We start from the raw sequence: 27324 nt of genomic DNA, 5'->3' as shown, positions 1-27324 counted from the left end.
ACCCCACAATCGCCGTGTCCCGCTTTAGTGCTTCGCTGTCGGCTCTTTCTGCGTGCTTTAGCTCCTTCTTGGCCGATCCTTCTGTCTCTCCCTACCCCGGACACCCGGTTTCCCGGTTCTTTTCCTCTCTGCTTTCGCGGTTCAGCATGCAGGAAAAAGACGCCTCCTCACAAGGTTTCCTGCCTCACTTCCAGCATTTCGCCACGCAGGCCATCCATGTGGGCCAGGAACCAGAGCAATGGACCTCCAGGGCTGTGGTGCCCCTCATCTCACTGTCCACTACGTTCAAGCAAGCGGCGCCTGGCCAGCACTCGGTGAGCTGAGTCTGTCTGGGGCTGTCCACAGTTGGGCGGGAAAAGAAAGATGGCTTATGAATTTGAAAGGCATGTAAGTAATTTATAATATTACTTATAAATTAGGAAGGCAACCGAAAGATGTTTCTACGCTGTAATTCTTGCAGTATAGCTTTGTGTCGGATGGTCCAGTGACCGTGGTTCTTTTGATAAGCAGGAATGGAAGAAGCCGTTTGTCCAACTTGCCATATAGATTTGGCCTGAAATTCACGTGATTTTGACAAATTTGCAATTAAAAACCGAAGGTCCTAACTTTTTTGAGTTACCTTTAGCAGCATAAATTTTAAAGATGTAGTTCGGAGTCAGCTTAAAAAATATTAAGGGTCTGATAACTTGACGAGAATTAAGATTGTTCCCAGTAGCTGTATTAATAGTTATTGAGTATCTACTATGTGCCAAATACATACTTGTATATAGCATGTGTACTACACGTATTGTCTCATCTAATCCTAACAACAACCCTAGTCTGAACCGAATCCTCATTTTTTCTCAATAAAACAGCTGAGATTTAGGAAGTTAAGTAGCCTTAGACCAGTAAGTATTGGAGCTGGGATTCAAACTTTAGAAACTTGAGGTTGCTTTAGGAACCAACTCTTAGGCACTCAGCTACACTATGCTATCTCTAATAATGCTAGTAACAATTTAGCCTATTGCATCATTTAATCATTGTGGCTTAGTGATTAAGAACACAAGTCATGACTGGGTGCAGTGGCTTACGCCTGTAATCCCAGCACTTTGGGAGGCTGAGGTGGATGGATCACCTGAGGTTAGAAGTTTGAGACCAGCCTGGTCAACATGGTGAAACCTCGTCTCTACCAAAAATAAATAAATTAGCTGGGCATGGTGGCGGGTAGCTGTAATCTCAGCTACTCGGGAAGCTGAGGCAGGAGGATCGCTTGAACCCAGGAGGCAGAGCTTGCAGTGAGCCAATATCTCATCATTACACTCCAGCCTGGGCGACAAGAGCGAAACTCCAACTCAAACAACAAAAAGAGGACATAAGTCTTATAGTCAAAAGCTAGTTTTGTATTCTGACACCACTTCTTCTGAGCCGGGGTATCTTGGGCAAGTTATTTAACCTATTAAAGCCTCTGATTGATCCTGTATAAATTTGGATAACAATAGTACCTACCGCATAAGTTGTTGAGATGTATTTAAGGCTGTATGGTACATAATAATTACTCGATGGTAATTTGTTTTTTCATGATGTTCATATTTACACTATTTCCATTTGATCCTCACAACAACCAAGTCAGAGGGCAGGACAGGTATTATGTACTTTTTATAGAAAAGGAACTGATCCAGAGTCATACATGAATGATCTGTAAAGCCTATGAAAGAGCCCTCTTTGCTAATCACATAGCTTTTTTTCCCCTTTTGGTGGCATATTTGATGGGTCTTGGGAATTTAAAAGTTACAAGATTTGTAAGAATTAGTTAAAGTCTGTAAGTCCAAGGCCTTGATTATGCTTTGGAAACCACTTCAGTGTGTTATATAAGTTGAGGAAAATCCTTATAGACAGTCCTTTGTTTTGTGAGATAGAGTTCTAAGGCCATTTCTACAACTGATTTAGAATACTCCTTACTGTATTTTAGAATCAAAAGATGTACACAACCTCTCTTTCATCCTTTTTTTTTTTTTTTCAGACAGAGTCTCACTCTGTCGCCCAGGCTGGAGTGCAGTGGTGCGATCGTGGCTCACTGCAACCTCCACCTCCCGGGTTCACGCGATTCTCTGGCCTCAGCCTCCCAAGTAGCTGGAATTACAGGCACCTGCCACTGTGCCTGATTCATTTTTGTATTTTTTTTTTTTAGTAGAGACGGGGTTTCACAATGTTGGCCAGGCTGGTCTTGAACTCCGGATCTCGTAACCCACCCGCCTTGGCCTCCCAACGTGCTGGGATTACAGGTGTGAGTCACTGCGTCCAGCTCACAGCCTCTCTTTCAAACATGCAGTTCATTTCTCGTGTAGGGTTTAATGAATGTGTAGCTGCCCAAGCTTTGGAACTCAGTGCAAAAGTTAACCATTCGGGTGTAATATTAATAATTAAATGTTTCCAGGAAGCCAGCAGGGATGGTTAAATCCACAAAAACTCTGCTTAGTATCTTTTTTTTGTTTTTGTTTTTGTTTTTTGAGACAGAGTCTTGCTCTGTTGCCCAGGCTGGAGTGCAGTGGTGCCACCTTGGCTCACTGCATCCTCCGCCTCCTGGGTTCAAGCAATTCTCCTACCTCAGCTTCCCGAGTAACTGAGATTACAGCTACCCGCCACCATGCCCAGCTAATTTATTTATTTTTAGTAGAGACAGGGTTTCACCATCAGACTGGTCTCGAACTCCTGACCTTAGGTGATCCACCTCTGAAAGTGCTGGGATTACAGGCATGAGCCACTGCGCCCGGCCCTTTTTAAAAATTAGCTAAGACCACTAAAGGGAATTTGAAGAGTTGAATGAGAAATGTAAGGTACTTTTCTGTGGCAGACGCCACATGAATCCAAGCATTTTTTTTTTTTTTTTAATCTGCTGGGTGCAGCTGCAGGTCATGGTAAGAAGGTGATGGTGGGGAGTGGTAAGGATATCCTAGAACCCTGTAAAATGTATCTGCTCAGGCTGGGCATGGTGGCTTACGCCTGTAATCCTAGCACTTTGGGAGGCTGAGGCAGGCGGATCATGAGGTCAGGAGATCGAGACCATCCTCCCTAATGTGGTGAAACCCTATCTCTACTAAAAAAATACAAAAATTAGCTGGGTGTGGTGGCATGCCTGTAGTCCCTACTCGGGAGGCTGAGGCAGGAGAATCGCTTGAACCCAGGAGGTGGAGTTTGCACCACTGCACTCCAGCCCGGAAACAGAACAAGACTCCCATTCAAAAAAAAAAAAGTCTGCTCAACTTGTCATAAACAAGGGCACATAGCAACAAAACTTTTAAAAGTTATTATTATTAATACTGGGAGCTTCTGAATCAGAAACAAAGGTGAAAGAGTGTTGTGTTTTGTTATGTGTGATGTGAAGCTGAGGGAGAAAATTATAGGACTTCTAATTAATGTTGAAATCCTTGGTTTGCAATCTGGTTTTGACACTCTCTAGGTACTACTACATTTGGCTTCACTTTCTCAGTCATAAGGATTAATAGAATGACTGGATGAATATAGCTAGCAGGGTGCCTTATATGTAAGAGCAGAATAATGCAATTTTTTTTTTTTTTTTTGAGACAGACTCTGTCGGCCAGGCTGGAGTGCAGTGGCACGATCTCGGCTCAGTGCAACCTCCACATCCTGGGCTCAAGCAATTCTCCTGCCTCAGCCTCCCGAATAGCTGGGATTACAGGAATGCATATTTCTAAAAAGTATTGTGTGGAGTTGTTTTGCCAGGAATTGCTCCCTATGTTTTGAGCCGCTTTTGTAGAGCCAAGATGTGAATGAATGCTGAGTATTTGTAGGATCCGATCATAACTTCCTGTTGTATGCCAAATAGAACTTGAATCAGCCTGACAGGTGGCTCACACCTATCCTCTCAGCACTTTGGGAGGCCAATGTGGGAGGATTGCTTGAGGTCAGAAGTTCAAGACCAGCCTGGGCAACATAGCTAGACTGCCTCTACAAAAAATAAAATTAAAATATTAGTTAGGCATGGCGATGTGCACCTGTAGTCCTAGCTACTCAGGAGGCTGAGATGGGAGGATTGTTTAGCCCGGGAGTTTGAGGCTGCAGTGAGCTGTGATTGCCCCACTGTACTCTAGCCTGGGCAATAGAGGGAGGTCCTATCCTTAAAACAAAAGAAACTTGTATCATTTAATCACTTATTTCTTAGGAAATGAAACACAGGTTAGAATTAGGTTTATTCTGTTGGCTTATGCAAGTCCCTTTTCCTAATGTTTCCAGATTAATGAAAAAAGGTGAGTCTAATATAATAAAAATACTAATAATAAAAACTGCCATTTATTTAGTGATTAGCATGTGCCAGGAAACATGTAGTGAATTTGTGCATTATCTCATTTTATTTTCACAACGATTTTATGAATTAGACATCTGTATTTCATTCCCATTTTACAGATACTGAGATTGACTTTTAGAAATGTGAAGTAACTTACCTAGTGTCGTGCACCTCAGAAGTGGCAGATACAGAATTCACATAGAGTTTGTTTGACTTCAGAGCCTCTTGACTATAGCCACAGCACTCTTCTGCTTCTGTATTAAAGCAAGACATATCATGACTAAAGAATAGAAACTCATATGGTAGGGTGAAACTGTAGTTGTCTATGTTAGGACTCTGATAATAAACTTAAATCTCTTAGGATGAACTCAAACTTGTTTTCTTCAGGGTTTTGAATATAGCCGTTCTGGAAATCCCACTAGGAATTGCCTTGAAAAAGCAGTGGCAGCACTGGATGGGGCTAAGTACTGTAAGTAATTTCCATTTCACAGTCTAGAATCTATTTTTAAATGTATAGAGAAAGCCATAGAGGCACAGAATGTGGAACTGAAAACAAACAGATTCGGTAGTCCAAAATTCCTGTTCTACTGACTTTGAATTCTTTGCCCAAGGTCCCTCAGTTGGTAAAATATGCATATGTGTAATCATCAGGTAAAAATACATATGAATAGAGGACAAATGAATAAAGGAAAAAATTCACATGAATACTACATTTATTAATACTACATTTATTATGTACTATTTGTGTGAAAACAATCTTCATCTGAAACTGTCAGTATAAATAAATACATGGAAATTAAATTTAATAACACCACCAATTAGAACATAAAATCTTTTTTTGAGACAGGGTTTCTTACTTTGTTGCCCAGGCTGGAGTGCAGTGGCACGATCTCTGCTCACTGCAACCTCATTCAAGCGATTCTCCTGCCTCAGCCTCCTGAGTGGCTGGGATTACAGGTGCGCACCACCACACCCGGCTAATATTTTTTTTTTTTGTTTTGTTTTGTTTTTTTTTTTGAGACAGAGCCTTGCTCTTGTTGCCCAGGCTGGAGTGCAATGGTAGGATCTCGGCTCACTGCAACCTCCTCCTCCTGGATTCAAGCGATTCTCCTCGTTCAGTCTCCCAAGTAGCTGGGATTACAGGTGCCTGCCACCACGCCCAGCTAAATTTTTGTATTTTTAGTAGAGATGGGGTTTCGCCATGTTGACCAGGCTGGTCTCGATCTCCTGACCTCATGATCCTCTCGCCTTGGACTCCCAAAGTGCTGAGATTACAGGAGTAGGCCACCACGCCCAGCCTTTTTTTTGTATCTTTAGTAGAGATCAAGTTTTGCTATTTTGGCCAGGCTGGTCTCGAACTCCTGGGCTCAAGTGATCTGCCCACCTCGGCCTCCCAAAGTGCTGGGATTACAGATGTGAACCACTGCACTTGGCCTAAACTTTCTTATCCTCTGGCTTATTCACCTAATAATTTGTGCTTAAGAATAGCACTAAAGTTTATTTTCAGTGGTCAATAACTCCTGATAATGTACTGTCAGAGATTAGAGATTAACTCCCTAAACTTTTTCTTTTTTTCATGGAGAGTCTTGTGTATTCATTGTGATTACACTTATCAGATAAATCTCAGGTCTGATGCGAGTTTTGTTAAAATATTTACTGAATTGCATATTCATATAATGAATGTCTGAATCATATCTTTGCTGTATTCTTTATGTTTGAAATTTCTTTTTTCTTTTTTTTTTCTTTTGATATGGAGTCTCCCTCTGTCGCCCAAGCTGGAGTGCAGTGGTGCATTCTCGGCTCACTGCAACCTCCACTTCCTGGGTTCAAGCGATTCTCCTGCCTCAGTCTCCCTTGCAGCTGGGATTACAGCCATGTGCCGCCATGCCTGGCTAGTTTTTGTATTTTTAGTAGACACAGAGTTTCACCCTGTTGACCAGGCTAGTCACGAAATCCTGACCTCAAATGATCTACCTGCCTTGGCCTCCCAAAGTGCTGGGATTATAGGCATAAGCCACCATGCCCGCCCTGAAATTCCTTTAGTTTGCTATTTTCAAACTGTAATTTAACTGGCAATAGGCCTTTTATCTCAGATATTTGTAAAGAATTATTTTCTTGAAGTGTTTCAGAGAAATGTTATTACCAAGGCAAAATTGACTTAACACAAAAGTATCTGTCCACATTATGTATTTTTTATTTTAAAGATATCTTATTCTTGAAATAGAAAAGGAGATTTTGTAATGGTATTAATCAGGGGCCTCTAGCAACTCAGCAGTGATGGCTGCCCTATCTGCATTGAAGTAAGTCAGATAAATACTTGGAGGTGTGTTTTAACCTATAGGGCTGACTTTTCAGCTTACTCTAACTTGATTTTTATTTTAGGTTTGGCCTTTGCTTCAGGTTTAGCAGCCACTGTAACTATTACCCACCTTTTAAAAGCAGGAGACCAAATTATTTGTATGGATGATGTGTATGGAGGTAGGTGACCCCTCTTGTTTATGTTGTGTAAACTTGTATTTTACAGATAAGAAAGTGAGCCCTGAATTAATATTAACAATGTTGCCAGTATTTTTGGTTATTTATTATATTTTACAGGTGTGACGGGCACCTCTATGCTCTCTCAGACTTGGCAAAAGAGGAGCATAAACACTCAAGGTCCGTGTTCTGGAACTGCTTATAAGAGAGATTATTTATTTATTTTTTTGTTTATTTTAAGACGGGATCTTGCTCTGTCACCCAGGCTGGAGTGGAGTGGTGCAATCTCGGCTCACTGCAATCTCCACCTCCTGGGTTCAAATGGTTCTCGTGCCCCAGTCTCCTGAACAGCTGGGACCACAGGCATGTGCCATCACACCTGTCTAATTTTTGTATTTTTTGTAGAGACGGGGTTTCGTCATGTTGGTCAGGCTGGTCTGGAACTCCTGAGCTCGAGTGATCCTCCCTCTCCAGCCTCCCAAAGTTTTGGAATTACAGGCATGAGCCACCTCACCTGGCCAGAGATTATTTAATAAGAATAGTATTTAAGGCATTAGAATGAATACGTAGCACTTGATCAACTTGCAGACATGTTCTGCTCTAGAGAAGATAAGGTTTAGAAAGACACTGTTCTCCTGTAACTTAATTTTTACCTGTAATAAAGGTGAACTACCACTCAGGTTACTCTCAAGAGCTCAACCCCACATATCCCCTTTTGCTTTTTATTTTTTGTTTGGTACCAGGGAAACTTTCGAAAATTTGTTGAGAGATATGGGCCTCTTTTCCCAAAAAACGTTCTTAAGACTACACTCAGTGATTAGCATTTTAATTTTAGGGGATCTCACGATTGAACCCCTGAAGCCCATCTATGGCTCTATATTTAAGAACTTACATTCCAAAGAGATTAAATGTTAACTATTTAAAGTGGTGAATGTGGAGAAGACAGGCTTGCCCTTGCCTTTAAGCCCACTGATTTTTGTGTTTAAAACAAAAGCAAGGAATTTTGTGAATATACATATACATATATTCCAGATGCTTCCAAATAATTAAAATGTGATTTCTAGAATATTATCATTTTATGTATTTCCTATTGGAACAAAAAGTTAAATCACTAAGTCCTTTAAAACAGCAGTCCCCAACCTTTTTGGCACCAGGGACCGGATTTTTTTTGAGGTGGAGTCTTGCCATGTTGCCAGGCTAGAGTACAGTGGTACACTCTTGGCTCACTGCAACCTCTGCCTCCTGGGTTCAAGAGATTCTCTTGCCTCAGCCTCCTGAGTAGCTGGGATTACAGGCATGTGCTACCATGCCTGGTTAACTTTGTATTTTTAGTAGAGCCAGGATTTCTCCATGTTGGTCAGGCTGGTCTTGAACTCCCGACCTTAGGTGATCCACCCGCCTCGGCCTCCCAAAGTGCTGGGATTACAGGTGTGAGTCACCCGTGCCCGGCCTCAGGGACCGGTTTTGTAGAATACAGTTTTTCCATTGACGGGAGGATGGTTTCAGGATGAAACTGTTCCACCTCAGATCATCAGGTGCTATTTAGATTCTCATAAGGAGCATGCAATCTAGATCCCTCGAAAGTTAGATTCTCGTAAGGAGTACACAACCTAAATCCTTCGCATGAGCAGTTCTCAGTAGGTTTCCTCCCGTGAGAATCTGATGCTGCCGCTGATCTGACAGGAGACTGAGCTCAGGAAGTTATAATGCTCATCCGCTGCTCACCTCCTGCTGTGCAGCTGGATTCCTAACAAGCCACAAACCTGTACATGTCTGTGGCCTGTGGGTTGGGGACTCCTGCTTTAAAGGAAGGGACTCACTCTTAGTAATCATTTTATCCCTCAGAAATTTGCACAATGTTTTGTATTTTATCTTAGTTTCTTGTATTAACTTGTTGAATTGAAATTATAGAAATCTCAAACCTTCAGATACTTTTATAATGCATTATAAAAGTCTCATGACAAACATAGGTGTAAAATCCTGAAAATTGTTGATTTTAAAGAACTTTTTACGTTATTTTCCAATTTTATATTACCTAGGGTCAGTCTGCATACCATCACAAGTCTAGTTTCTCGTTAATGACAGAATATTCTTTTGTTGTTGTTGTTATTGAGTATCAATAGCAATTTTTTCTTTAAGTTTTTATGTGTAAAAATAAATCCAGGTGTATTTATAAAAGAAATTATTTTAAGTCAAATGATTTATCTTCTTTCACTGTAAAAATCTGGTAGTTTGATTTATATTGTCTCATTTTATCGATTAAAACTTTCAGAACATAACAAAAAGATGGAAAAAGTACAAAGAATAGTAACCAATTCTTTTCTATTACAAAGTATTTTGAAATTTATTTCAAACATTTCATTGACATTGGTTCATTTAGTTTACAGTTGAGAACTAGGTAGAAATTGTTTAAAAAGATAGGATGTTTCAGGAAGCATGTCACTTAGTGGAGACTGGATGTTTTGAGAAACATTATTTGCTTCAAGCTATTTTTGGATCTCAAGTGTGTTTTATTTGACTCTTGAGCCTTTAAAGAACAAATCTTATTATTCTTTACTATTTCAGATAGACAAACTATTTGACCAAACTAGAAGTGCTTTTAGTTGCATTTTTCTTGGTGACTGAGAGTTCCATATATTTTGTGTTTATACGCAGAAGGAATGAATGTTTCTTAATGCAATGTTCTTTCCATTTTTTCTGATTCTCTTCTGTCTCAGGTACAAACAGGTACTTCAGGCAGGTGGCATCTGAATTTGGATTAAAGATTTCTTTTGTTGATTGTTCCAAAATCAAATTACTAGAGGCGGCGATTACGCCAGAAACCAAGGTAACTCAGCTTGTTTTCAGTTTTGCCTGTTTTTCCTTTGATGTTTTGTTTTCATCATTTCTGTTTACTAGACGATATAATTTAATGTGAATAACAAATTTTATTATATCCCATTGGAAACATCGACAAAATTAAGATAGACTGTCATCTCCAGGGTATTATAGCATGATGATGGTACATGGTTTCTGGAGTGGAGTTCAAATTTTAATTCTGTATCTTAGTTGGTGTATTATCTTGGGCAAATTATTTAACCAAAGTCTCAGTTTCTTCATTTGCAAAATGGAGATAATTATACTGGTTTTATAGAAAGGGGAGTGTGAGAATCAAATGAGATAATGCATATGAAATGCTTAGTATAGTTCCTGGATACATGGTAATTGTTAAAAAAAATTGCTATGCAGGAGCACCTAATTCTTAACTGCATAGCCAAAACAGTATTGGTAACAGAAGTCATCACAGAGATTGGATTATAGAAAAAGAAACCTGCCAAACCCCCGAACCCTAAGCACAGTGGCTTTGCTGGGCTGTAAGGGATGCTGCCCAGATACTAGTAGATTTAGAGAATGGGCCACAAACAATCTTTAGCTTCCATCCGGGGAAGTTTGTATGCCACCGGAAGGTGTTTTGTGTCTGAGTGAATGGCATATGTGATATTCTTTCTTGCGAACTCATTTAAATTCTGTGTGGATAAAAGAAGGACCAGTGTCTTTTATAAGTCAGCTGTTTACAACTTTTTGCTAATGATTTAAAGGTTAGAATTGTACCAAAGATTATGTTGCAATGAATGCTAAAAAATGAATGTCTTTTCATGTACAAATAATTACTTTGCACATTAACATGGTTGAGCTTTTGGTAATTAAGATTTGTTTTCAGAAGAACTTGTTTTTTATCTTGCTTGGGAGAAAAGCCACATTAAAATAGCTGGTCTGAGTCTTTCTTTCTTTTTTTTTTTTTGAGACGGAGTCTCGCCCTGTCACCCAGGCTGGAGTGCAATGGCGTGATCCCGGCTCACTGCAAGCTCCGCCTCCTGGGTTCAAAGGCTTCTCCTACCTCAGCCTACCGAGTAGCTGGTATTATAGGCACCCACCACCATGCTCAGCTAATTTTTGTATTTTTAGTAGAGACGGGGGTTTCACCATGTTGGCCAGGCTGGTCTTGAACTCCTGACCTTGTGATCCACCTGCCTCAGCCTCCCAAAGTGCTGTGATTACAGGCATGAGCCACCACGCCCGGCCCTGGTCTGAATCTTTCTAAGGGAGGAAAGCAAATTGTGAATATAGTAAGTCTTGTCAACAGAACTTTATATAGTGACTCTATGAACTTGGATTAATACATTTTCCTTCCTGAAATATCAGGTTTTTCACTTGAAGTAGAATGTCTAAGTCCATGTAAAACCTACTTTTTATTTATTTTTTTTTATTATTAGTAGGAATAATAAATTCTTATCAGGAATAATTTTTATAGATTCTTTAAATAATTCAAAATTTTTGTAGAATATGTGTTATTTTAGCCATCTTATCTTTTCCAGAGTAAAACTCTAAAGTCAGAAGTGTATTAAACCAGATCCCTTGCCTATTTAAATAATAGGTAATAAAAAAAGAATCAGCTGGGCACAGTGGCTCATGCCTGTAATACCAGCACTTTGGGAGGCTGAGGTAGGAGAATCGCTTGAGCCAGCAGTTTGAGATATATAGCGAGACCCTTTCTCTGCAAAAAAAAAAAAAAAAAAAAAAAAAAAAATTGGCCGGACATGGCCACATGCTTGTAGTTCCAACTACTGGGGAGGCTGAGGTAGGAGGATCACTTGAGCTTGAGAGGTTGAAGCTGCAGTTAGCTGTGATCATGCCACTGCACTCTAGCCTGGGCAACAATGTGAGACCCTGCCTCTTAAAAAAAAAAAAAAAAAGTAATTCAATACAATGGCATTTTGTTCAACAAATAGAATTATTTTCTTTGGTCTTTTTGATAACAATCAAGCATCTACTATGTGTCTGAATTGTGGTAGGTTTTGAGATAAAAAGGTCATTGTTACTTTTTAAGTAGGCAGTAACCAGTTTTTCTGTTGTGGGTGTCACTTTTCTTCTTTAGTCTAAAGCCCATGCTCTTCAAGTCTTAGGTGCTTATTCTGTAGTTTCCAGGGTTTCTGGCATTAAGTTCATATTAAATATATTTTTGGCATCATAGGGATAATTCTCTTTCATTAAAATTCTAGGATGTATTCTTACACAATCTATGTTATTTATCTTTGAGAACAGACACCGAGCTATGTCTTTGGAATACACTCCCTTTTTTAAGAAAAATACAATAATTAACTTCAGTACTTTTCTGTTTACATGTACATTATCTCACTTGATCTTTACAAAAATTCTGTAAGATAGGTATTACCAACCCAATTATACAGATCAATAGGATACATTACATACCAATGGCCTCAGAAATTTGTAGGTAAGGCTAGGATTCAGATTTGAACCTCCCAACATCATCATCCACGTGTTTCCATTATATATAACATAGCTTCCCAGATTGTTACAATATATGAGATGTATGTTTGTAAAGTATATTTTTACAAACTATTGAATTATTTTAGCTTGTTTGGATTGAAACCCCCACGAACCCCGTCCTGAAGATGATTGACATTGAAGCCTGCGCACATATTGTCCATAAGCGTGGAGACATTATTTTGGTCGTGGATAACACCTTTATGTCGCCGTATTTCCAGGTAAACGAAAATAATTTTTTTTGGCACAATTAGTAAATCACATATATCCGTAATTAGGAAAGAAAGGACTTGCTTAAATTGAAATCATGATCAAATTCATGAAATCTAATCATCATTCATTATTTATTGGACAGAGAATTAAATTTGGACCTCTTCTACCATTAGTTAGTATCTTTTCAAACATATGTTAATATCCTCTATGGTACTTTGTGTTTTTTATTTATTAAAGCTTACCAGTTCTCTTAAGATGTGTAAACTCTGAAGAAATGGCCTTATTATGTGATTGTATCTGCTAATTCCTTATACATAGTAAGGACTTGAACGTTTATGCATTGGTTACAAATCAGTCATATTTTTCAGTCATCTTCAATATTTTTATATATATTATAAAAGAAAAGTGATGCTCAATGATTTCAGTGTATGTTATACATATTATTTCTCTTCTAGTTTTTATTCCTTCAGCACTCCATATACTATGCCTAGATCTCTTTAACTTATTATTATTTTGAACTTTTACTTTATTTATTTTACATTATAGCTGTAAGTATTTATAGTGCTCTTGTGTTAGTCTCTTTGGGCTGCCATAACAAATTACCATAAACTGGGTGGCTTATAAATGGCAATTTATTTCTCACAGTTCTGAAGGCTGGGAAGTCCTCAATCAAAGTGCCAGCAGATTCAGTGACTGGTGAGGGCCCGCTTTCTGGTCCATAGACAGAGCCTTCTCACTATGTCCTCACATGGTAGAAGAGACATGGCAGTTCTCTGGGGCCTCTTTTATCAGGGCATTGTATTAGTCCCTTCTCACACTGCTATAAAGAAATAACCTGAGACTGGGTAATTTATAAAGAAAAGAAGCTTAATTGGCTCACGGTTCTGCAGACTGTACAGAAAGCATGATGCTGGCATCTGCTTGGCTTCTGGGGAGGCCTCAGAAAACTTACAATAATGGTGGAAGGCAAAGGGGGAGCAGGCACGTCACATGACCAGAGTAGGAGCAAGAGAGAGAACGAGGGGGAAGGTGCTACACACTTTTAAACAACCAAATCTCACAAGAACTCACAATTGTGAGGACAGTCCCAAGAGGAGATGGTGCTAAACCATTCATGATATATCCACCCTCATATATCCCTCTAGGCTGCACTCCAACATTTGGGGATTACAATTCAACATGAGATTTGGTGGGGACACAGATCCAAATCATATCAGGCACAGATCACCCTAATCACCTCCCAAAGGCCCACCTCCTAATCACACTAGTGATTAGATTTCAACCTATGAATTTTGGAGTACACAGTGTTCAAACCGTAGCAACTCTCTTTAATGATTTCTTTCCCTACCTAGCCCTCTGCATTTGTTTCCTCCCCAGACCACCCCTCCCAAACATCCTCTATCCTTTCCTTTTTTCTCTGTCTTGTGTCTAGTTTCATCCTCTTTTCTGTTTTGCTTTCTTTTGTAGATCACTTTGGGATCTCTTTATAATTAACTTGTTTCCTGCCTTTTCCCCACAGGTTCTCCCTCTCTTTCCTCTGAGTAACCCAACTCTTTCCTTTCTTTGTTAGGAGTTACCTTCTTCCTGCTCTTTTCTTCCTGCCTGTACCTTGTCATACTTAGTACACTTCCTGTAGTTCATCTTTATTCTGCAGAGTTCCTGAAACCCAGCTCATTTTCTCTGGCTCTTCAATTGGGCAGATGTTTACAGGTTTTATTGTTTACATTTCCCCCCTTTTCTGTTCTGGGTCCCTGAAGTTGATCCAGGTTGCTGCTTCCATGTGACTGGCCGACTCCCTGGGCAGTTTCTATAAACCTGCTCTTCACCTTCCTCCATTTTATTTGAAGGCATTGTCATAGTTTATTTTCCTTTCCTGAAGCACATTTCCAGCCTACATTGCATTCAGACAGCTTCATGGGCCATCTGCCTTTGGCTCATAATGTATTCTTGATTACTGATTTTATCAGGTAAAGCAATCTGTTTCCAAGTGAAAAATCTGGCATTGTCTATTTGGCATCGTCTATTTGTCCCAAGTGATTTTCAGTGTAATATTCCTTATCACAACTCCTTAGCCCATATGCCGCTTACATTAGGCCAGTTAATACAGCATAGTATAGCTTTAGCTGAGTCACAGTGAGTCCTGTATATTCCCCAAAAATTGCATACGTTTTCTAGCCTGGCCCTGCCCAGGTTACTCATCAAACCTGGCCCTCCTTCTCCTATTACCGTCACTAACATAGGTCTAGTTTTTTTGCATTTTTGAAGCCCACATCACATTCCTCATGCCAATGATTGGAATTTGCTTCATTTCAATTTGGATTTATTCCAGTTGAATTACTCAGAATCACATCATCCCTAAGTAGCTACATGTGTTGTTTCCATAAAGCAAATCTTCCTGAAAAAAATCCTCTCATTGTCTTACCTTCATGAAAACGGAATATATTCTCTTTCTTCCCAGTCTTTTGTCCTCTGGATCTTCTGTAAGTCTCACGAAAGGCAAAATAGACCTACCAGCATGAAGTTTCAGATTAGCACCTCTGGAGTCAGGCAGTCTGGGTGTGAGTCCTGGCTCTACCAGCTTTTTAATCTGAGGGATCTATCTCATTTTTCTTAGTACCCTTTCCTCACCTGTATGATGAGAGCCATAAAGGTACTGATTTTATTGAGTTAGGTAAAGTATTTTGTACAGTGCTTCCCTGGGTTATATAAAGTATGTAGCATGATTCTCAGAAGATAATGAGATCAGCAGGTGTTAGTGATTTGGTTTTTATTTTTCCTTCTCTTTTGGCTGTAGAGTTTACAAATGTTAGCACTAGAAAAGACCTTAGGCCTCATCTACTTTGACTCCATCCCTTTAGAGATGTGCAAACACATATGCAGAGAGTGCTTTGGGCAATACTTTACCTAAAGCATCCTATTTTTGAAATACCCTAAGTGAAAAGTCCCCATAGCCACCTGTACTAATATCTTCCAAAGACTAAACAGCTCTAGTAAGGATGGAATAAACACATATGGTTCTATGTTTAGGAAAATGTAAAGGGAAAGATGTTGATAATGTATTTTTGTTTTTTTGTTTGTTTGTTTGTTTGTTTTGAAATGGAGTCTTGCTGTGTTGCCCAGGCTGGAGTGCAGTAGTGCGATCTCAGCTCACTGCAACCTCTGCCTCCCCGGTTCAAGCAATTCTCCTGTCTCAGCCTCCCAAGTAGCTGAGATTACAGGTGTCCACCACCATCCCTGGCTAATTTTTGAATTTTTAGTAGAGACAGGGTCAGGGTTTCACCATGTTGGCCAGGCTGGTCTCGAACTCCTGACCTCAAGTGATCCACCCACCTAGGCCTCCCAAAGTGCTGGGATTACAGATATGAACCACCATGCCCTGCCTGACAATGTATTGTTAAGTGGAAAGTCTACACCTTTCACTCTCATTGTAAACAAATACATTTTAAGACTATAGGATTAACCTAGAGGACATTATGTTAAGTGAAATAAGCCAGGCATGGACAGACATATATGGCATGATCTCATTCATGCGTGGAATGTAAAAAATGTTGATCTCATAGAAGTAGTGAATAGAACAGTGGTGACCAGAGTCTAGGGAGGGGAGGGTGGAGGTGGGCAGGACAGAGGATGATCAGTGGGTACAAAGTTACAATTAGAAGGAGGAATAAGTGTTGGTGTTCTACTGTACAAAATGATGACCAGAGTTAACAATAATATACTGTATATATCAAAATAGGAGAGAGAATTTTAAATGTTTCTACTACAAAGAAATGATAAATATTTGAGATGATGGACATGCTAATTACCCTGCTTTTGATCATTACACAATTACACATGTATTGAACATCACATTATACTCCATGACTTAAAGGATTGATTTACAGGAAAATTAGGTGAAAGAAAACACTTTAAAAAATTCCTTCTCTTTTTTGTTTTTCTTAATTCTCCCAATTTCAGACAAATTTATTTATTTATTTATTTACTTGAGACAGAATCTTGCTCTGTCGCAGAGCAGGCTGAAGTGCAGTGGTGTCATCTCAGCTCACTGCAACCTCCGCCTCCTGGTCCTGCCTCAGCCTCCTGAGTAGCTGGGATTACATGCATGTACCACCATGCTCAGCTAATTTTTTTTTATTATTTTTAGTAGAGACAGTGTTTCACCATGTTGGCCAGGCTGGGCTTGAACTCATGGCCTCAAGTGATCCACCCACCTCAGCCTCCCAAAGTCTGGGATTACAGGTGTGAGCCCCCACCCCAGTAAATTTATTTCTTTGTTGTTGTTTTTAAGAGAAAGTCTTGCTCTGTCACTCAGGCTGAAGTGCAGTGGCTTGATCATGGTCCACTGCAGCCTGAAAATCCTGGTCTCAAGCGATCCTTCTGCCTCAGCCCCCTAAATTGCTGGGATTACAGGTGTGAGCCATTCCCCAACTCCCGGCCATCTAGATTTCTTGTAATACCTAATACAATGTACCCGCTTTATTAGTAGTTGTTAACACTACATTGTTTAGGAACTAATGACAAGAAAAAGTCTGTACATGTTTAATGCAGACACAACCATTCTTTTTTTTAACCATTCATTTTTTTTCCCATTTTTTTTTATCCACAGTTGGTTGAATCCATTAAGAATCAAGGTCATGACAAACCCCAAATGTGAATAATCACAGCATACATCATGAGGTTTTAATCAATAAAAATCTCAGCAGATGAGTTTATACTTACTCTAATAAAAATTGCTGAATGTTCATGTCAACTATTTTACATGTTTAATGAGTCATAAAATACCAGTGTCTCTACTGTAGGTAATAAATTTAGAGTCCTGTCAGAAACTGCTATAAAAAACAGGTTCAAGAGACCGGTTGACCTGGGCTTATTTTCTATTTCCAAGAAACTTTTGCCTTCAGATTAAAGACTGGATTCAATACTTTACATTTTTCTTTGGTGGGAGGGAGGCAAAGGAGAAATAATATCAGAGATCCTGGAAAATTTTAAGATGCACATATTTTTACAAAGTTAATATTGATTATAATAAGAATGAAATTTACAATTGCAGATAGGCAGGTAATGAAGCATATTTTCAAATGGTTTCTCTAAGTAAAAAACTTGTTTCTTTCAGCGCCCTTTGGCTCTGGGAGCTGATATTTGTATGTGTTCTGCAACAAAATACATGAATGGTAAGATGCGTACAGCGTACACTTTGAATGTTCTTTTCCATGGATAGGTGAAAATAGCATAGGGCTTGACTTTTGATCCCTTTTCTTTGATTATTTTGTAGATTTTTTTTCTGTGACTCATGTAGAAAGTAAAAAAAAAAAAAAATCCTTTGATTAAATGTAGGATTTCATTTATAGTACACAAAACTATGCTCATGATTTATGAGAAGAGGATTAAAGTTGAACGTAAAAAGTTATGCTTTTATCTTGCTGACACCTTAAAGAAACATTTTGTTCTTGTATAATTTTATTTTATTGTTTTAGACATAGCTTTTGCTGCTGTCCAATTGAATAACGTTTATTTAAACTTATTTTATAGAGCTTCTTCCCTGAGAGTTTTTTCAAGTGAAAATCACATTTTGGAAGTTGTAAAATAAAGAGTAAATATAAATTGTTTCTAATTGAAACTTTTTTTGTTTGTATTTTGTTTTTAGGCCACAGTGATGTTGTAATGGGCCTGGTGTCTGTTAATTGTGAAAGACTTCATAATAGACTTCGTTTCTTGCAAAATTGTAAGTATTAAAAAGTCCAGATTCTCTATGATTCTCTCAGTGACTACATTTGATATTTATATTTCCACTAAGTGTTGTGAAGTGATGGCACTCTAATAATTTATGAAGAAATGAAAAATAGAGGAGAAAAATTCTGACTTTATTATTTATTTGTTTATTTTTTTGAGACGGAGTTTCACTCTGTCACCCAGGCTGGAGCGCAGTGGCGTGATCTCGGCTCGTGACCACTCTGCCTCCAGGATTCAAGCAATTCTCCTGCCTCAGCCTCCTGAATAGCTGAGATTACAGGTGCCCACCACCATGCCCAGCTAATTTTTTATATTTTTGGTAGAGACGGGTTTCACCACGTTGGCCAGGCTGGTCTCAAACTCCTGACCTCAGGTGATCCACCTGTCTTGGCCTCCCAAAGTACTGGGATTATAGGCGTGAGCCACTGCGCCCAGCCAAAAAAATTTTTTCTGATTTTAGAGGAAAGTGTTATAAAAATAGTTATAGTAGGCTGGGCACGGTGGCTCATGCCTGTAACCCCAGCACACTGGGAGGCTGAGGCAGGTGGATCACTTGAGCTCAGGAGTTTGAGACCAGTCTGAGCAGCATGGCGAAACCCTGTCTCTACCAAAAATACAAAAAAATTAGCCAGGTGCAGTGGCACATGCCTGTGGTCCCAGATACTTGGTGACTGAGACAGGAGAATTGCCTGAGCCTGGGAGGTGAAGGTTGCAGTGAGCTGACATCGTGCCACTGCAATCCAGCCTAGGCAACAGAGTGAGATACTGTCAAAAAAAAAAAAAAAATGGTTATAGCATAGCAAGGCTTTATGACATAAGAAATGAATTTTTTTTTATTTTCATGTCCATCTTAATTATAATCATAATTTGATAAAGCCCTAGTGAATTTTTAGTTTTAAGACTTAATGGGTTTTTTTTTTCTTTTTTAAAATTACATTTGAAATGAGGGCTTTCATATACTATACCTTTTATATCAGGAATGATGGTTAATTTTAAATAGCACTTATAGTATCAACTTAAATTTTTCAACAGATGTCTAAACACCATTTCCTATTTACATTGCTTAGTTTATCTCCAGTACAGTTAAGGATTAAACCATTGTGATTTGACAGGTAAGATATAAACATAATTAGGAATAAAAATGTCCTCCAGGAGGGAAACTGAAACTTATTGCTTGGTAAGTATCCTTTCGTTTATAAAAAGTAGAAATGAAGTATATATCCCGGAGGTATGTGAAATCATTGGCTGCTTTGCACAAAGGCTAAATAGAATATTAGTAGAATATTCAGTAATAATAGGACTTGAACTGCTATTTTTCTCTGTATGTTAAAATAAGTTTTCAAAGAAATACAAGGTTAGGCTATGCACAATTTATGATTTTATTAAAATCATGGAAAGGACTATTTATTTTCATATTTGAGAAGTTTATATCATTGTGCTTTTACTTAGTTTTCAGCATATTTGCTTCTCCTCATTTTAAAGTAAATTTCTCTAAGCATATTCTATGCTTTGTTCTCGTGCTTCTGATTTGATATATTATTTTCCTCCCAGAACTCAAACACTGAGCTTTACACCTAGCTTCTGAGAGTCACTATAATGAAAAAGAGAAGCCAGATAATTTCTTGGCCATATCCTGCCTTCAAACTAATCCAGGATGTTTTCTTTTTGCAGCTCTTGGAGCAGTTCCATCTCCTCTTGATTGTTACCTCTGCAATCGAGGTCTGAAGACTCTACATGTCCGAATGGAAAAGCATTTCAAAAATGGAATGGCAGTTGCCCAGTTCTTGGAATCTAATCCTGGAGTAGAAAAGGTTATTTATCCTGGTATGTTATTTATCCTGGTATGTTAGTTTGATTTCTAAGCAGATACGCTTATACTAGGATTTCAGCAGTTATCCTGAGCATCGTGTTTATGTAACATTTATTTCTAAGTTAAGTGCTTTCACGTATTGTTTATGTTCACTTATTATTGAGCACTGCCATGTGTCAGGCTCTGTGGTGGGTCTGGTGGAAAGAAGATAGACATGGTCTCTACCCTTGTATTGCCTCTAGTCTAGTGGATGCTTGGATATTAGAAAATTATTTTTATGCATTTGATGTTCCTGTGGTGGTGTCTAGTGGATGCTTGGATATTAGAAAATTAGTTTTATGCATTAGATGTTCCTGTGGTGGTCTGTGATTTGAAGGCTTGTGTGTATCTATTCAAAGATGTTAACATTGGACTTTTCAGTTGATTTGCTTATAATCTTGTCAGTCTGCCATTCAGCATTAACTCTCACTTTAATCTGATAGAGGTTTGTTCCAGTTGAGACTTGATATTAGGTGCCAAAATTCCCCTGAAGTTCTCTTTTTTTCTCTTTTTTTTTTTTTTTTTTTGGAGATGGAGTTTCACTCTTGCCCAGGCTGGAGTGCAATGGTGTAATTTTGGCTCACTGCAACTTCTGCCTCCTGGGTTCAAGTGATTCTCTTGCCTCAGCCTCCCAAGTAGCTGGGATTACAGGTGCCTACCACCATGCCTGGCTATTTTTTGTATTTTTAGTAGAGACGAGGTTTCACCATGTTGGCCAGGCTGGTCTCGAATTCCTGACTTCAGGTGATCTGCCCGCCTTGGCCTCCCAAAGTGCTGGGATTATAGGTGTGAGCCACTGTGCCCAGCCCCCTAAGGTTCTCTTCTGTATTTGTATTCCTTCACCTCTTCCAGCATCCAGAAATGCTTCTGTGGAGTTAGCTGAATTTATTTTTACCAGTCTCTTAAGCTGTGGTAGTCCTAAAGTAGTTCTTTTATTTTTAGGTCCTTTTGAAGGATTTAGCGTCTAGAATATATAGAAAAATTAAGACTGGTCCCTCTACACAAGGAATTTAGAGAAACCAAAGCGAAATACATGTGAAACTAAATGCCCTAAATGTACTTTAGGTAAAGGGCTGTTGATTGATATATATTCTGTGCCATGAAGAGTGGGCAGCATTGGTTAAAAAGGCATAGACAAAGTATTGGAGATTTATTCAAGAAATGTTTATTAATTGCCAGCTATGAGCCAGGCTTTGCGCTAGGAACTGGGATCCAATTAGTAACAAAAGAAACGGATTTGCCCTCATGGAGCAATTCTGGTGGCTAAGACAGGTACTAAACGAGAAATTACAGGATATAATTAACAAGGGAAGTCCAGGTTGAAGGGACAGCATGGGCAAAGGTCCTGAGATGAAAGGGAGTGCAGTGATACTGGTGTAAAGAAAGCTGAAGAGGGTAGAAAAGATGAGGCAACATAAAGCTGGAGAGATAGGGGCCCGAGCAAGTAGCCAGATGTGAGCATGGCATAATCCTCATCTTAGACTTATTTGCAGTTTACTTAAGTAGACAGTGAAAAATTCTCCCCCCACCAAAAACAACAACAACAACAAAAATTACATGTTTGACTCTAAAATAAGACTTTTCTGATACCTTATGATTACAGGGCTGCCCTCTCATCCACAGCATGAGTTGGCGAAGCGTCAGTGTACAGGTTGTACAGGGATGATCACCTTTTATATTAAGGGCACTCTTCAGCATGCTGAAATTTTCCTCAAGAACCTAAAGGTAAACTTACAAAATAGGTTTAAAATTGTAAGAGGTAAGGCCTCCTTACAGCAGTTCACTATCTCTCACTTCCACTCAAGTCAGATAAAGTTTCTGTGTCTGCAGGTTACACTCATAAACCTCTTTATCATGAAATGCATTGGGTTGAAAATGACTTAAACAAAAGTGTCACAGTAGCAGACATCTAAATATGTTCATCTACTTAACTCTCTACATACTACAATCAATTTGAGAGACACAATGCTTTTATTTAAAAGTGAACCCCTTTTTTCAGATGAAATAGGTAAAACCTTGAAGTAGTGTGCAGTTAGTGCACTGCACAAGGCTTGTTCTAAAAATCCATCCTATGAATGGCTTTCCAAACCCTTTGCCTCCTAGGCTGCATCTGACTAGGGGAGGCCTTTGTCTAATTTTCAAAAACCCAGGAGGCTCTCAGGGGCCATGAGCAAGAGACCTGTCCAACTCCATACACTGGGCTTAACCTTGAGCTCATGCAGTTTGAATACTACAGAATAGATTAATAGAAAGCTGCCAGATTAGTCAAAGTGTTCCTGGTGTCACCTTAATTTCATACAGTTACCAAAGTAACTTTTAAAACATTTGTAAAGTTTTATGACACTATCACACTCAAAATAAAAAGTGGTTTTTTTTTTTTGTTTTTGTTTCTTCCTGTTCCAGTAGGGAGTTAAAGGATGTATTTCATAAGTGATATGTATTAACAAGGAAGTATGTATAACTTGGGAGGCATTTAGAGATTTTTTTATTTATGTGGTAACCACGGAGCAAAGTCTCAAATGCAACCATTTTTTCTTGTTTTTTTGAGGCAGAGTTTCACTCACTTCCCCAGGCTGGAGTTCAGTGGCATGACCTTGGCTCACTGCAACCTCCACCTCCTGGGTTCAAGTGATACTCCTGCCTCAGCCTCCCAAGTAGCTGGGATTACAGGTGCACACCACCATGCCAGCTAATTTTTGTATTTTTAGTAGAGACGGGGTTTCACTATGTTGGCCAGGCTGGTCTTGAACTCCTGACCTTAGGTGATCCGCCTGCCTTGGCCTCCCAAAGTGCTGGGATCACAGGCATGAACCACTGTGCCTGGCCTAAAAACATTTATTTTTAGATTTTAGTATTTTTAGTTTACTAGAAAGTCTAAATTCATGTTTTCTTTGCCATAGCTATTTACTCTGGCTGAGAGTTTGGGAGGATTCGAAAGTCTTGTTGAGCTTCCGTAAGTATAGTTCTGTTTTTCTCAGTACTTTAAATTTGATGTCAGCTTTAATGATTGGGAAAGAAATGTGACAAGGTCAGGGATAATTCAAGATATTTAACAATAAGAATAGCATGACATTAATCAGAATGGACTCTTACCCTGTCAAGATGGAGACCCTGATAAATCTCATGGCGGGCTACTTGTTAGTGAGTCGTGTCCTCCCAAATGTTGCTTCCTTCCCTGCTCTGTCAAAAAGAGATTCCAGCAGTAATTGTATTCTAGGATCTCTGACCTCTGACCTCTAACCTAGGGCCACATGTTCTACCCTACTCAGCCTTAGAGGGGACTGGAGACTTTGTACTAGAAAAGCTTCTTTCAAAGCTCTTTGGGAAACAGAGAATTTGTCTCTGATGAAACTCCTCCATGCCCTTGATTATTGGAGAAGAGCCCTACTAGATACTGTCAAATCTTTTGCTTTCTGTTCTCTGTGGGATAAACCTTTAATATCTTTATGTTGTGTACAAGATAAATCCAAACCCTAACTTGGTACCAGGCCCTTCAGTATCTAACCCAATCAATTCATCTAATTTTATCAAAGCATCAGAGGATATTGGTACAAGAAGCAGCCTAAGATCATACAGTCCAACAGCTTATTTTACAGGCAAGGAAACAAAGATCCAGAAGGTTGAGCTGACTGATTCAAGTGTCACATAGGAACATGTTAGCAACTTCACTCTTGGATTTGCATCAGAAACAGTGAGGGGAGGTAAAAGGTGCCTGGATCTGGATTTGAGATCTGCTTCCACCAATTAGTTAACCTTTAAACTTCCATTTTTTAACCCATAAAATGAGATTAATAATTAATGATTTTTGGCCTGGTGCAATGTATTATGCCTGCAATTACAATACTTTGGGAGGTTGAGGTGGGTGGATCACTTGAGGTCAGGAGTTCAAGACCAGCCTGGCCAACATGGTGAAATCTTATCTCTACTGGAAAAAAAAAAGGAAAAAAGTATCTGGGCGTGGTGGTGCACGCCTATAATCCCAGTTACTTGGGTGGCTGAGGTATGAGAATTGCTTGAACCCAAGTGATGGAGGTTGTGGCAAGCCGAGGTTGCAGCAAACCGAGATCACACCACTGCACGCCAGCCTGGGTGACGCAGTGAGACTCTGTCTCAAAAAAACCAAAACAACAACAAAAAATTAATGATTATTCATTTATTGACTACCTGTACCACCAAGCATTCCTGATATATATATTACCTTTATTATATGCTACTATGGCCATATGTTGTAATTATTGCAGGGTTAAGTCAACATCATAACCTAACTATTTTTAACTATACTAAATATATACGGTGTATTTCTGTGTCTTCATTTTCATAAACATTTGTGGAATAACTTGTTATGCAAGTATTGTGTGGAGAAATGTCAGGGCCCACCAAAGTTTAGGCCTCTTTTCTGTCTTTGTTTAGGAGTTTACAGTTAGACAGAAAGTCAGGCAGTCTCACAAAGTTAAAAAAAAAAAAAAAAGATGTCCAAATAATGACTTGAAATAATTCATTTAACACAGCTTTTTGTTAGTCTTTCCAGAAGATGCCTGCTAGTAAGTTTGGATGCACAAGAGGGCACACTCAGCATGAGAAATGGGTTTATTTTTCATAGTAATGAAATGTGTATTACCTTGAGACTCTCTTGTCTTAAATCTCTCCTGATTTACGTAGGGATTTTTGTTTAAAGTTGCTTGGCCCCCAGACACCCTGGTTTAGGCTATAACCGCGATGCCAGAGGATGGGTGGATTTAGGTCAGGGCTTGTCTGTTCTATGACCCTTCATTCTGTGTCTCCCAACTCTGCTGCTACTAGTAGAGCATTGCAATACGGGAGGGAGGAAGTGAAGATAGTGTGTATTAGCTTAGTCTCCCAGCCTCACAACACATATAACTCTGTGACCTTGGAAAAGTTACTCATCCTCCCTAAATCTCAATTTCCTTGATTTTAAAATGTGGGCAACACTCTACATAGCTTTTAGGTTTTTTGTGAGAACATGGGAAAAAAACTCCCTAAGCGAATGCCTTGGTTCATACTAAGTACCACGTAAATGTTAGCACCTACTATGAACTATTATCTTTTATTAGGCATCTCTACTACATTCCAAGTGCTTCGAAGTGCTTTATCCATGTTCCTTCAAATTAATGCCTGTGACAAACTTTGAAGACAGGTGTCATATCCAATTTTTATTCATTAAAAAAATGAATTAATGCACGCAAACCAGCTAGTAGAGTATCTGCCTCATAGTAAGCATACAGTAGGTGCATCTGTTATTATTTCAAATAAGGAAATAGGCACTGAGGATGAGTAACTTTTATAAGGCCACATAGCCAGTATGTGGAGGGGCTAAGATTCATATCCAAGTTTGTTGGTCTCTGAGACCTGAGTTCTTATTTCTACATGTACACATTCTTTTAAGGAATTATGAGTCTCCCAGGGCAGAACATTTTAAGATGGATGTTTCTATCTAAACACTTTAGTAGTGTGATAAAGGAAGATACCCATCACTCAGACCACAACTGAGATGTTTTTTTTTCCCCATGGCTCTCATGTAAGAAAGGAGAAAGCAGCTTAGGTATTGATTTTGCTGGTGGCATGCAGGGAAACGAAGAGTGTTGGCTGTAGTATACATATTGGGGCTAAGTGAGATGCTAAGCCTCTCCTCCATTATTCTTCACAGAAATTTCTCCTTCCTTGAAACTTTGGCAGTGTTTTTGTCTATACTTGTTTGGCATTGTTTATATAGACTATTTTGTTTTGTGAATTGTCATAGTTTTTAGCTCCTGCTTTGTTATTTAGGGTAAAGAAAACATCTCATTCTTCTTGGTTTCCCAATTTTTACTGCAGTGCTTGACATATGGGTGCTTTTCCTTTACATCTGTTGATGATGGTAATGAGCTGCTAGATAGTTTGAAAAATCCTTCTAGGCTTCTATGCCAGGAGTTATATTGTAGAATTCTGAATGCATAGTGGTTGCTACTAGTGATTCTTGGTGGTCTTTCTCCGATGTGCCTCAGAAGGTCCAGCTCTGAATTGATCCAGAGGAAACTGATTATGACAGGCTTTTGGTCCAAGAGATCTCTTGTAAGTAACAGTCCAGTAGGTTGGTCACAGAGTACACGATTTCTGGCCAAAGCCTCATGTAGGCAGGTATTGAAATCTACACCCTGGGGAGGCTATGCCTTACCCTACTGCACGGGGGTACTTGACATACACTTTCAGTGTTTGGATTGAGCATATCTTACCGAAGGTATAAAGAAGATTAAAAAAAATCTTGCTTTTCACTTAAAATCATAGCTAGAAGAAATAAGTTTCATAATTTTCTCTTTTTTTGCCTGTGAATTATAGGGGTATGCAAAATTTGATATTTGGAGCAGAAAAATTTTGAGGGTAATTGCAGTTTATGAGACAGAAACATGCCTCCACTGACACCATATAGTGATAAAAAATTTGCTCATGTCTTCTTTCAGGGCAATCATGACTCATGCATCAGTTCCTAAGAATGACAGAGATGTCCTTGGAATTAGTGACACACTGATTCGACTCTCTGTGGGCTTAGAGGATGAGAAAGACCTACTGGAAGATCTAGATCAAGCTTTGAAGGCAGCAGTAAGTCTTATTATTGTGTGTGTGTGTGTGTGTGTGTGTATGTGTATGTGTGTCTGCTTTATCTTGAGCATGGGGGTCACTATATTTACAAAGAGTGGTCTCATGTGAACTCTAAAGCTTTTCTGTTCCTATAATAGACCAGGTGTATAAATAAAGGTACAGGGAGCTCAGTCAAAGTGCTTATTTAAAGGATGGTAGTATTCAGTAAAAGGACTTCTTGAGGAGTTGAAGCTATGGCCTATATGTTTAATAACATATTTTCTTGTACACTGTTATTATAGCACCCTCCAAGTGGAAGTCACAACTAGTATTCCAGAGCTGCTATTAGAAGCTGCTTCCTGTGAAGATCAAATCTTCCTGAGTAATTAAATGGACCAACAATGAGCCTTTGCAAATTTTTCAAGTGGAAATTTTAAGGCACCTCATTATCTTTCATAACTGTAATCTTCTTAGGGATCATCTCTGTTAAAAAGTTTTCTGTATGTCATATTATAATTACAGGTCAATTCTGTTAATATCTCTTTGTTAATTTTGCTCTATGTTTGCCTCTGAAGGAGGTGAGATTTTTGCTGCTTTGGGGGATCATGTTCTTTTTTCATGTCTGAGATTTATTTTGATCATGTTTACAATATAATGGTCATTCATTTTTTATGTTTTGTGAAGAACTTAAATTTAAGCGAATGTTCTTAAATCAAGTGTGATTTTTTTTGCATATCATTGAAAGAACATTAAAAGCAATGGTTTACACTTAGTTACCATAAGCCAAAAATCAAATACTTGAAAAGTTTACTGTGAAATTCTACTGATTTAAGATTGTACTTAATATTAAAAAAAATAAATCTAATTATCAAATGCA

General features: G+C 38.9%; 1 protein-coding gene across 1 annotated transcript; it reads left to right on the top strand.

Moving 5' to 3' along the window:
- CTH (cystathionine gamma-lyase) lies at positions 1–27324 on the top strand. Its single transcript, XM_015142534.3, has 12 exons — positions 1–314; positions 4670–4751; positions 6665–6760; positions 9475–9584; positions 12172–12303; positions 17409–17466; positions 17940–18017; positions 19697–19849; positions 21478–21599; positions 22775–22827; positions 26330–26468; positions 26750–27324. Exons 1-12 carry the CDS (start codon positions 147–149, stop codon positions 26774–26776), a joined length of 1218 nt encoding a protein of 405 aa, XP_014998020.1. The 5' UTR covers positions 1–146; the 3' UTR covers positions 26777–27324.

This window comes from Macaca mulatta, chromosome 1 (genome assembly GCF_049350105.2).
Source record: "Macaca mulatta isolate MMU2019108-1 chromosome 1, T2T-MMU8v2.0, whole genome shotgun sequence".
NCBI lineage: Eukaryota > Metazoa > Chordata > Mammalia > Primates > Cercopithecidae > Macaca > Macaca mulatta.
This window is presented reverse-complemented; position numbering and strand designations above follow the sequence as displayed.